Source organism: Melanotaenia boesemani, chromosome 18, assembly GCF_017639745.1.
Source record: "Melanotaenia boesemani isolate fMelBoe1 chromosome 18, fMelBoe1.pri, whole genome shotgun sequence".
NCBI classification, from domain to species: domain Eukaryota; kingdom Metazoa; phylum Chordata; class Actinopteri; order Atheriniformes; family Melanotaeniidae; genus Melanotaenia; species Melanotaenia boesemani.
The window spans coordinates 24,082,366-24,095,611 of NC_055699.1; the positions used below are offsets into that span (position 1 = coordinate 24,082,366).

Sequence of the window (13,246 nt, forward strand, 5' to 3'; positions counted from 1 at the left end):
GACAATTACTTAAACATTGACGCACCTATGATTCGCTTTGCATAACACACTATGTGGCACCCCAAGTGCATTTCTGTATTGTTTAATGTTTTGTTGTTTTCTTCTGTTTTTATGTATGTAAATTGTACGGCTTTTGTTTTGATTTTGTTGTGTTTATACAGATTTAGCCAAGCAAGTCACTTTTACTCATACTTGTTCGCACACACACACACACACTCAACAGCATCTGAGCACACCCACACCCACACACATTCACTTATTACTCTCTCCTCCTCCATGTCCGGTATAAAATTTGTCACATGGAATGTGCGTGGTATGGGCACGCAGGCAAAGAAAAATAAACTATTCAACCACCTGACATCACTTCAGGCAGATATTTGTTTACTCCAAGAAACACACCTTTCAGAATCAGACAATATTAAGTTAAAATCTTCCCAGTTTACCCACTCGTTTTCAGCTCATTACAATAAGAAACAAAGAGGAGTTTGCATTTTAATTAGTAAGTCAATATCATTAATCCATAACGCCACAATCACAGATCCAGAAGGACGCTTCGTTATCATTAACATAACAATCAACAATAACCATCTGACAATTGGTAATTTATATGGCCCAAACACAGATGATCCGTCTTTCTTCCATAACTTCTTCTCATCCATATCAAACTTTTCCAACTCTCCAATAATAATAGGTGGTGATTTTAATACAGTATTAGACTCATCATTAGACAGATCTAACACACCCGGCAATAGACAGACTTGGCAATATACAGAAACAATCATTAAATACATGACAGATTTTGGGCTTGGCGATGGTTGGCGCCTGCGATATCCAGCTGCAAGGGAATTTTCTTTTTTTTCACCAGTCCATCATTCATATTCACGTATTGATTTTTTCCTCACCAGTAACACAATCATCTCAGATATTTCTGATCACCAACTCCACCCAATTATCATCAGTGACCATGCCCCAGTATCACTCACATGGAATCATCCAAGACCACACAAACCAATCACCAGATGGCGCTTTAATACATCTCTTTTGAAGTTGAAACACTAATCAAAAGAGAGTGGGCATCCTTTCTTGAAATAAATGATTCCTCTACATCATCACCAACAATTTTATGAGAAACAGGGAAAGCTGTATTAAGAGGAATAATAATGTCATTTTCTGCCTATAAGAAAAAGAAAGAGAACCAACAAGAATCTGAATTACATCAAAAAATCAAACAGCTCGAAATCACCAATGCAACTAATCCATTAGAAGAAAATGAAAAGAAGCTTAGACAACTTAAACTAGACTTAAATGAAATTATGAATAAGAAAACAAACTTTTTAATCAGCAGACTCCGTCAAGAAAATTTCAACCACAACAACAAATCTAGTAAATACCTTGCAAGTCAAATCAAAATACAAAAGGAAAAATCAACCATCTCTTCCATTAAGAACTCAGCGGGGAAGCCAACAAACTCACCTGATGAAATAAATCTAATATTTAAGGAATTTTACACCAACCTATACTCCTCAGATAACAACCCACAGGAAGAACATATTACATCATTTCTCGCCAGCCTAGATCTACCCCAACTTTCCACAGAACAAAAAAATAAATTAGACACCCCTTTAACAAATGAAGAAATACACTCTGCTCTCAATAAAATGCCCAATAATAAGGCACCTGGACCTGATGGCTTCCCTGCTGAATTCTATAAACACTTCTGATCCATCTTATCTACACTCTTTAATAGAATGATAACTGAGATACAACAGAACCCCAGATTCCCAACCAACATGAATGCAGCATCCATATCTCTTCTCCTCAAGCCCAATAAAGACCCTACTCTGCCATCAAGCTACCGTCCAATTTCACTCCTCAATGTTGACATTAAAATCATTACCAAAGCACTCTCCCACAGGTTAGAAAAGATCATTCCATCCATAATTCACCCAGAGCAAACAGGTTTCATTAAAGGAAGAAACTCATCAAATAACACACGCAGACTCTTCAATCTAATGCACTATTCAGCCACACATCACCATAAATCCATCATAGTCACCTTAGATGCAGAAAAAGCTTTTGACAGAGTAAACTGGCAATTCCTCATCAACACCCTCCATAGACTTGGATTTGGGGAATCATTTATTAACTGGATTAAAGCATTATATACCTCACCTACAGCAACAGTCATTACTAATGGTCAAACTTCACAAAGTTTCTCTCTGCACAGGGGCACCAGGCAAGGATGCCCACTCTCCCCCACTCTATTCACCATTTTCATTGAACCTTTAGCAGCAGCTATTCGTCAGAACCCCCTCATAACTGGAATCCAGACACCAAACATGCACCACAAAATCAGTCTCTATGCAGATGATATATTACTTTTTATTCAGAATCCACAACTGTCACTACAAGAGGTTATCAAAGTCATCAACTCATTTTCCCATATCTCAGACTACTTAATAAACTGGAACAAATCGGCCATACTACCGTTAAACATGAATCGCCTGGATGTGGCAGCCCTTACATCACCCATTCCTTTTAGCACAAGTCATATTACTTACCTAGGTATCCACATCTCCTCCAGGCTGTCAGAGTTCATTCATCTTAATTTCACCCCACTCCTCAAAACCATAAACAATGACCTACAACGATGGATGACCCTCCCACTATCCATTTTAGGTAGAATAGCAACAGTCAAAATGACAATCCTCCCCAAAATCAACTATCTCTTCTCAATGATTCCGATTCACCCACCTCTCTCCTGGTTTATTGCACTTGATTTATCCATCAACAAATACTACTGGAAAAATAAACCCCCGAGGATCAAACTGGCCACACTTCAGAAACTCAAAAAACTAGGTGGACTCAATGCACCAGACTTTCACTATTATTCACTGGCAAATCAACTTCAATATATCTATAGATGGACTCATCCCTCTCAGTCAGATATCACATGGTTAGACATAGAACAAGCAATCAGCAAAGAAATTCATATCTCAGACTTACCATTTCTCAGCCAGACTGTTAAAAAACACTCCTGCTTTCAAAGCCCCACGATATCATCAACTCTGACAGCCTGGTGGAAATTCCACAACATTACTAACTCCACTCTGGCACCTTCACTATTCACCCCGATATGGCACAACCCAGACTTCCAATGCAATAAACAACCATTAAACCTAAGAACTTGGACAGAGAAAGGAATCACTCACCTCAAACATATCATTCACAATAACTCTCTGGTTCCATTGTCTGTTCTGGTCCAGGAGTTTGGCATTGGGAGCCATCAATTTCTTCAGTATTTACAAGTGTCATCATCTATTCATTCTAAATTAGGGAAAAACAATATAAACCTTGACCTCCCCCTCCCAGCCTCCACACTTATCAACTGCTCCTCCTAAAAAAAACTTCTTTCAAAAATTTACAAATTAATGTTGCAGACTGATGAAACAGTTTCACTACCCTCCATAAAATGGGAAAAAGACCTTTCCATTGCTCCCAATGCCAACTTCTGGCCCCAAATCTGCCAAAATATTTATTCCATGACAAAAAATGCCAACTTACAACTTATACAACACAAAATCATTCATAGAATCCATCTAACAGGACAAAAATGCAAAAAATGGGATTCTCATCTGGAAATTGTTCACACTGTTCACAAAATTGCACAGATAGCTACATCCACGCAACCTGGCACTGCACACCCATCCAACATTTCTGGAAAAACATTACAGACATCTTAACTCAAATCATGGGCTGCCACATCCCGCTCTCCCCCTCCCTCTGTCTGCTAGGAGACTTATCCACAATGAATTTAGACACCACACAAAACCCTTCACTCCTGGTGGCGCTAACCATCGCCAAAAAGTCTATCCTCATAAACTGGAAATCATGGAACTCCATAAATATTGCACATTGGAAAAACCTTATCATTGATTACATCTCAATGGAAAATGCAAACTCCTCTGTGAAAAATCTCAACCCTAACTGGCAATCATTCCTTAATTTTTTTATATAAATAATAATAATTTCTTATATTAAATAATAACCACCTATAACAAACTACCATCATAACCAATCACTTCAGGGAATTATCAGCTTCACTCATACCATCAATTTCTTTTATTTACTAATTCATTACAATTGTAACTTTCTTTGTTCTCTTGTTACTCTACTTGTTGTTTAGTTTTGTTGTCGCTACTTTTATCGTTACTGCTACATCATAATTTGTTACCCTTTTATTTCTTTATTTTTTTATGTATTTATTTATTCATTTATTTTTACTTTACTATTTTCTGTTTGTTTAGTCATTTTTCATTTATTATTCTTCTTCTTATTATTATTATTCCCTTCCCATAATATTTAGTCCAATAATTTAACCCAACCCTATTATGGCTGTCATTTAACGTGTATTTGTTTATTTAATTATTTATCTACTTATTTACTGCTCTAAAGACACGCTATTTACTACTAATTCACTACTATTATTAATATAATCATAATTTGTTACATTATTATTTTTTTTTTTATTACTGTATTATCTTCTGTCTGTTGTTTATTATTATTTTACTTCTATTATTTTACTTTATTCAATTTTTTTTTAAGGAATAGAAAAGAAAAACAGTGATAGTGATGATAATAATAATGTCAAGAAGAAATAAGAAAATTGGAAGAAAGGAACCCTGAATCCAGCTCATTCTTACTAACCATTTCAACCAAACATCTGCCTCACCTCATAGTATCAACTCCTCCATTTTTTTGACCTTCTCTGCTCCTTTGCCCTCCCCCCATAACCAACCTGACAAAATTGATGCCCTTCTTACAAAGACAAATTGCACACACATATATACACATATAGGTACACACACACAAAAATTATATCTATTTAATTATTATTTCTTCTCTTTTTTTCTGTTTTGTTTTGTTTTATTCTGTTTTGTTTATCTGTATCATGTTGCTGTCTGGTCTTGGTCTGAATTTTTTGTCTTGCAATAAAAAATAAATAAATAAAAGAAAAATCTATTAACAAATTCAAATATTTTGTTAAAATGCATGTTTTGATCGAAAATTATACCACAGACAGAATTATCCAAGAGAAGCTCCAATAATTGAAATATTAAGATGAATTTAACAGAGTTTATATTACAAAGCAAAGCGCTCACATAATCTGAACCAACCAATCACTGACAGCTTTGGTTCAGAAAAAAGAAGATATTTACGTGATGAAGAAAATGTGTCTTTCAAAAAAAAAAGAAAGAAAGAAAAAGAAAATCAACTAATTTAAGGAAACCAAACATCCTGAACTTTCTGGCTCAGTTCTCTTACTGTGAGTCTGAAGGTCCAGGTCCATCACTGAAGTCTGGAGGAGTGTCTTTGGACAAGTCACTCTTCATAGACAGACAGTCGGATTCTGGAGCCTCTGCTCTCCATCTGTGGTTTTGACGTCTGCAAACACAAACATGTTGACATTCATGTAAAGTAAACCACAGCTCATCCTCCTCAAAGAGGTTTTATGGAACTGAGAAATGAAAACATTAAACAGAGGAGGATATCATTTGAAGAAACTGGTCCAAAGAGAGATGTACTGGAGCATCTTAGATGCTTCTAGATTTTCTTCATTGTTTAAGCAATGGTAATGACTGGATAACATCACTGAACTGTTCTTGATATTAAATGGTCCATGAAGGAATTTAGCTGATTCATATAATCGTGGCCAACAGATGTCAGTACTGAGTAGTGTCGAATGATGTTTCAGGTAATGAACCTCTTAGTGAATCAATAGCCCTGAAAACTTCTCTGCTTCTGGAAGCTTTGTTTGGTCATTACTATCAAGCATTGTGTTATTTCAAAGAAAAATTTTGTAACACACTATTACAGCTACTGTTCATGTTTATATTTATTACTAAGTTTATGTTGTTTTATGTTCCAATATGTGACATGAACTGAATTAAATAGGATTTGTAAACAGAGAAGTAATGCAAGGGCAGTTCATGGTCATCTATTGTCCCTGCTGGACTCTGAAGACATTGGAGAGACTGGCAGGCAGATAGCAGCTGAAATCACCTTTAAAGGAACAGCACCAGCTAATGCTTGTGTGTTAAAATGGCACCATGACAGTGACATGGTGATGTAAAAACAAGGTACTGCAGCTCTAACTATGATGCTTTTCTAACCAGAGCCAATGGATGTTACAGCATGAAGTTAATAAGATGAAGGTGACAGTTTCCTTATAGTCTGTTGTTTTTATATGTATCCATGCCGACCAGCAAATTACTGTCTGTGAAAATGGTGGTGATGGTGTACAAAGAATTCATTTTAGCTTAAACCAGGATGCTTTTCAAACACTGGTAGCTCACCAAACATCCTGAACTTTCTGGTTCAGTTCTCTTACTGTGAGTCTGAAGGTCCAGGTCCATCACTGAAGTCTGGAGGAGAGTCTTTGGACCAGTCACTCTTCATAGACAGACAGTCGGATTCTGGAGCCATTGCTCTACATCTGTGGTTCTGACGTCTGCAAACACAAACATGTTGACAGTAACATTCTCGGTTCTGAATCCACGAATGTTCCTGATGGATTCATTCCAAGCTGATTGATCTCAGGTCTAATTGTTCAGACACTTCATCAAAGACTAGACTCAGGCGTTTGTCCACATGTCATGTTGTCATAGCAACCATTATCAGCCAAACACTAATGTTGGTGTGTTAAACATGTTGATTGAAGCAGCTGCAAATATCCCATGGTTGGACATCCAGCTGTTAACATGTGTTATCAGGTCTGATGTGAGACTGACAGCAGATTGTTGATCTGAATACTGCTTAGCAGAGCTAGTTCACATCAAAATGATACCAGATGGACAAACAACAGTAATCCAGCCTCCACCTCCAACTATCTGAGTGTTTTCATTAATGATGTCACGAGGAGCTGAACTATGTAGCTTCAACCTCTCCAGGTTATCTGCTGGTAATCTGCTTTAACTAAGAGCTCACTGCGACTCAGTCAGCAACCAGGTGTTCTGACTCTGGATATGTGCAGGTTGATTTAAAAAGAGGCAGAGCTGACAGCTCAACTCCACCAACAGGTCACTGCGTGGTGTTTACAGTGTTTGGTTGCTATGGCAACAGACCCAGGTAAGAATCTGACCGCCATCATGAGTGGTTTGCTTACTTAGTATCTGGTGGTTTTGGTCCAGTCCTGAAGTCTGGAAGTCTGGATGGGTCCGCCATTACAGACACAGTCCTGCAGGATCCTGCAGACTCTGTTCTGTCCTCGTCTTCCTCGCTTCCTGAGAGGTAAAGCAGAAATACATTAAGTACTCGTTCATTCATTTATTCATTTATTTTCTGTACAGCTTTGTCTATTATGGGTCGTGGGTAAGCTGGAGTCTAACCCAGCATTTTAGCAGGTGAGACGCAGGGTACACCCTGGAAAGGTCACCAGTCCATCGCAGACATTAAGAACTAAAGACAAACATGTCTGTTCAGGTTTAACATCCAAACAAAAACTAGTTCCTGACCTCCTGCTTTTCTTTCTGTTTCTTCTGGCTTCCTGTCAGAAATGAGCAGAAGTGTCAAGTAACAAAATACAAATACTTTGTTACCTTACTTAAGTAGAAATTTTGGATATCTACTTTACAGGAGTAATTACTTCTACTCCTTACATTTTCATGCAATTATCTGTTCTTTCTACTCCGTACAGTTTAAAACTAGCCTCATTACTCCTATTTCATTTCAGCTTGTCATAAAAAGAAAATCACTTAATATTGAAAACAATACAAACAATGAACAATAAAAGTTCATTGGGATTATTAGTTAACCTGTTCTTTCTGGCTAAATTTCACACTCATAAATGTAAATTCCTAATAATAAACCCAATTTATCAAACTTTTTTGTCAGAGATCAAATATTATGTTGAATCTATCCATTTCTCTAAAAACCAGACGACCTTATAATTAGGCTTGGGCAGATTGGTCCAAATATCTATAGTATCAGTACTGAGGCTAGTATCGGTATTGTTTGATACCAGCGTGATGAAATATTTTTCATGCAGAGGACTTTGAAGGCAAAAAGACAAAGAATGTGAATAAGAGCCAACCAATAGTAGGGTTTATTCTATTCTATTCTACTCTATTCTACAGTCATCTAGCAGACGCTTTTATCCAAAGCGACTTACATTTGAGAGTAAGAACAACACAAGCACGATTTCAAACAAGATGGGACATCATAATTAAGTGATAGTCAGGCTGCTTTGAGTCCAGTTGGACCCAGGTGTTGTCATGTAGTGCTAGAGGCAGTGTATATATATATATATATATATATATATAGTTTTTGTAAGTCATTTTGTTTAAATACAAACATCATGATTTAATCAAACAATATCAACTTGGGCATAAGTGCACACAGCTTCTTCAGTACTTAGTTTAATCAAATCTTTCTAACTCATTCTGAGTAGATGAGTTAAGCTAAGTGTGGAAATGCTCCTTAAACAACTGAGTCTTTAGCTTACTTTTAAAAGTGAATAAGGACTCTGCGGATCGGACGGAGTTTGGTAGATCGTTCCACCACCGGGGGACAACAGAGCCACGTTGTGGTGGGAGCACTAGGCGTTTTTCGCTGTCAGAGCGTAACTGTCGAGAGGGAGTGTAGCTCTGGATGCAGGAGTGAAGGTAGACAGGAGCTGTTTGGGTTATTGCTTTGTAAGCCTGAAGCAGAGCTTTGAATTTGATGCGTGCTGCAACTAGAAGCCAGTGGAGAGCGATTAGCAGCGGAGTGACATGAGCTCTTTTGGGCTGGTTGAAGACCAGACGTGCTGCTGCGTTCTGGATCATCTGCAGAGGTTTAACTGAGCATGCAGGCAGGCCAGCCAGTAAGGAGTTCCAGTAGTCAATGCGTGAAATGACCAGAGCCTGGATCAGGAGCTGGGTCATGTGTTCAGTCAGGTAGGGTCTGATCCTCCTGATGTTGAAGAGAACAAATCTGCAAGATCGAGCAACCGAGGCAACATGGTCCCTAAAGGTCAACTGGTTGTCTACCATGACACCAAGATTCCTGGTAGAAGATGTAGGCACATTTTCTACCAGGCACATCTTTGCTTTTGTTTAGCTAATTTGCAAAATTGACTTTATTTTTCTCAGACAGTTGTGAGTTTTAATTTTGTTACATTGTTGATTGTGTTTTTTATTTTATATAGTTTAAAAACAAGATAAAGCTTAAATTTAAATGTCTTAGTTCTGCCATTCAGTTTAATAAAATTGTTTTATTAAAAATATTGTACTGTTTTATTATAATCACAATCAATAATCAAAAACAAAATCATGAAATTTCTAGCAAAAAGTATAGGTATTTGCAACATCTATCAGCCCTACTTGAAATCTTTACAGATCTAATATATGATAATTTATGCTCATCTTCCTTAGAGATACCAAAATTTGGTGTGTACAACTCAGTACTTTCTTTACCCTTTTTTGCTTTTTGTTATTATTACAGTCATGTATTCTGTGGTCTTGTTTTGTCTGTCTGTTAGTAACATAAATTTTTAAAAATTATAAACGGATTTTTAGACATTTTCTTGAAAATTCATAGATGGAACAAGGAACAAGATAGATTTTTGGGAGTGATCCAGATCATTGCCTGGATCCAGGAAACTGTTAAAGGGTTGTTTACTGTGGGGAGCTAGGGATAATTTTGCCGTTAGAGCGTCTAAATAAAAAATAACACAATCACTGGCAAAACAAAACAAACAAAAAAACAAACAAACAAACAAACAAACAAAAAAACAAACAAAAAAATAACAAACAAAAAACAACAACAAAAAAAGTATCCACTGTTTACCTCTTCTCTATATTCTTGTATAGCAGACAGGCAGTTAGTGCTTTTGTAAAGACGTATTGATGTTTGTGCATAATTTGAATATACAAATAAAGTTTTCTTTAAAAAATAAATAAATAAATAAAAAACATGTAGCCTAGTGCAAAGATGTCCGGGGCAGAGACGCAAGACAACAAGTGTGCAACTATGGGTGCGGCCCTACGACCCGCAGACCACACCGTTCAAGCTGCTTCCAGATGTTCCAGATGTTCCAGTGAGCGAAGGAACGACGGCGATAAGTTCAAGGTCCCCAAAAAAAACACGTTTCTAGATAATCAGAAAAATGTTTTCTGTAGGGAACAGGAAGTCACTCACAGTAACTACGCAGTTACATAAAAGCTGTCCGAGGCGACGGACTGTCAGAGTCTGCTCGTCCTCTCCGGTCCACAGAAAGAAATCCCCACTCACAAACGACTCACAAACTCTGACTCAAAAACTGACTCAAAAACTATAACTCAAAAACAGAAGAATGATGTTTACACGTACCCTGATCCAGAACCCAGATTTCCTCCTGCTGACCATTCAAAATGGACTCTTTAATGTCCTTACTTTCAGTTTCATTCAGGGGCGATGCTAGACATGGCGCTCTACTGGGATAAGCCCCCCCCCCCCCCCCCCCATTACTCAGAACACACTTTTATTCTTTTTCTTTCTTTCTTTCTTTTTTTCTTTCTTTCTTTTTTTTGCTATGTTAAAAAATTAGTAACGTGATGTTCCATCTGCTTTCCTTTACTTACCCGACTGTTACTGTTGCTGAAACTGAAACACAAAATAATTTAAATAACATAAATAATAATAATATCATAATAGATTTTGTAAAGAAAAATCCCCCTTTTTGTGTGTTAAACAGATCAAAAGTGAAACATACTAATAGAGAATTTATAATTGAATCAAATCTATAAATTAATATTCCTATGGATTCAAGTTAGAAAAAAAAAGTAAAGAAAAACTTCCAATTGAATTTTAAGTTCATTCTGATCTCGCAGAGGTTTGCTTTTTAAAACCAGCATAATAAAAGTCAAATAGTCAGACTTTACTCATATTTATTTATATTTGCAGAAAAATATATGGATATTTTTTAAAATTGTCCACTGAACCATGTACACTGGATCCTATAACATGGCTGATTACCTTTCAGGTGAATGGTAGTACCTGAAAACTTTATTAACCAATAAATATCACATGATTATTATTTTTAAGAAATAGCCCTTTTTCAAGTTTTTTTTTTTTTGTGTGTTAAGGGACATTAAATCTGACTGAGTCTGAGGGATCAGACACACCATATTTATCTTTCATTATGGCCCTAAAGTTGTAATGTCTCATTTGATTAAATGTTAACCCAAGATCACTTGATGTTTTAACGTTATGGTTCTTTAAATCTTATGCATCTTCACAATCCTGAGATCATAAGGAATTCATTTATGCTAAATATGATTAATCACTGGGAAAGGGATAAAATACAGAGTCAAACTGTTTTCACGATGACTTCTCAGTCAAATGATTAGCGGTAATAACTGATGAATCTGATTGTTTTTGAGCTTGGTTGCTCCTAAATAAATCCCAATGTTCTGCTGCAATCAGCTCAAACTGTGTTGGTTTAGGTCCCGCTCACCCCTCTTTTCAAAATAATGATGAAGCACCTTTATCTTACTTCATTTTCTCTCCTTTCTTTTTTTTGGGCCTAATTTTCTTTATTGGGAAAGACATTTTCCTGCCTCCTTCTGGTGTACAAAAGGCATCCAGCCTGTCAGCCGCCAGATCATAGCTTGTTTGTTTGTCTGAATGGTGCTGCCCTCCAGTGGACAGGGGAATGAGGAGCAGCACCTCAACCAGTTAGCAGGTTCCCAGCAGAATACTAAGAAACTACAAAGAGAAAAAAGAAAGGTGTGTGGAGGATAAGACTGTGGCGAATTTTTCAGAAACAATGCAACAATTACAAAGGAAAACTAATGAGTAGAAAAAGGTTTAATGTCACAACTTGAACACAGGTAACAAATTGAAATAAAAGCTGAAAGACAATAAATTGTTATTAGTTTTGAGGGAAAGTGAGCAGTACCAACAGGTAATTAAGAAAGTCTAAGTAAGTCTACACATTACTTAAAATCTTCATGATGAAAAATATTGTTTGAACATTTGTCTAGACCAGAAGCCTTTTTTACACCGGGGCCCGACTTTTCCAGTTAAAAGTGAACCAGGACCCATTAAAATCTTAACATGTTAACTGTTCTTGTCTCCTCATGCCACAGCTTCACGCAGACCCTCTTTTTTCTTTCATGGCCTTGCAGAGTCATGCCTGTGAAAGAATATGGATAACTGTAAGTGTAAATACAGTCATTATTCCTCATTAGTAACTTAATTAAAAGTAAAAGTGTTAACCATTGTAAGGTATTGAAACATCAAGTCTGATCACCTTTCTGGTTGAGTTCCTCACAAATCTTCCTGATTCTTTGTTCAATAAAATTACTAGACCCCCGGACTCTTTTCTCTCACATCTCAACTCAACTGACTTCTGTAACTTCCTTCTGTCCTACTTCACCTCAAAAATTGACAATATCCACCAACAACTCACTTCTGAAGGAGCTGCAGCTTCCACTGCGGACTTTCTTTCTCCATCTTTCTCCATCATTCATTCATTCTCAAGCTTCACCCTTCCTTCTCAAACTGACATATCTGAACTGATTCAGAAAGCCAAACCTTCCACCAGCCCACTTGACCCGATCCCAACAGTCTTGGTAAAGTCCTGTCTCTCCTCACTCTCTCCACACATCACTGCCATAATTCACTCCTCCCTCATGACCGGACATGTTCCACTGGCCTTCAAATCAGCTGCCGTCACACCGATCTTAAAAAAACCTGGCGCTGATCCATCTGATCCTAATAACCTCCGTCCAATTTCCAACCTTCCCTTCATCTCCAAAATCCTTGAAAAGGTTGTTGCCTCCCAGCTTCATCAACACCTCTCTATCAATAATCTGTTTGAACACTTCCAGTCCGGCTTTCGTCCACTCCACAGCACAGAATCAGCTCTTCTGAAAATAACAAATGACCTTCTGTTGGCAGCTGATTCTGGCCTCATCACCATCCTTATTCTCCTCGATCTTACTGCAGCATTTGATACTATTTCTCACAGCACCCTCCTTAATAGACTGGCATCCATCGGCGTCTCTCATACTCCTCTTACCTGGTTCACTTCATACCTGTCCGACCGCACACAGTTCATTCACATTAAGGATCATTCATCACAATCACTCCCCGTAACAGCCGGTGTGCCCCAAGGTTCTGTCCTGGGGCCTCTTCTGTTTATCATTTATATCCTCCCGCTTGGTCATATTTTCCGTAAATACAATATCAATTTTCACTCTTATGCTGACGATACACAGCT

General features: G+C 37.4%; 1 protein-coding gene across 10 annotated transcripts in view; it reads right to left on the reverse strand.

The window, feature by feature from the left end:
- LOC121628724 (NACHT, LRR and PYD domains-containing protein 12-like) overlaps positions 1-10,447 on the reverse strand; it is a 2,607,341-nt gene extending 2,596,894 nt beyond the window's left edge. For all 10 annotated transcript variants that reach the window (XR_006008221.1, XR_006008220.1, XR_006008219.1 and 7 more), the window contains exons 1-4: positions 10,351-10,447; positions 7,166-7,283; positions 6,392-6,511; positions 5,326-5,445 (exon numbers count right to left, since the gene is read on the reverse strand). Coding sequence is in view for 7 of the 10 variants with exons in the window: in XM_041967975.1 (XP_041823909.1) it covers positions 5,326-5,445; positions 6,392-6,511; positions 7,166-7,224 (299 nt within the window). In the remaining 3 variants the exon portion in view is untranslated. The remainder of the gene's footprint in view (positions 1-5,325; positions 5,446-6,391; positions 6,512-7,165; positions 7,284-10,350) is intronic.
- Positions 10,448-13,246: the final 2,799 nt, after the last annotated feature.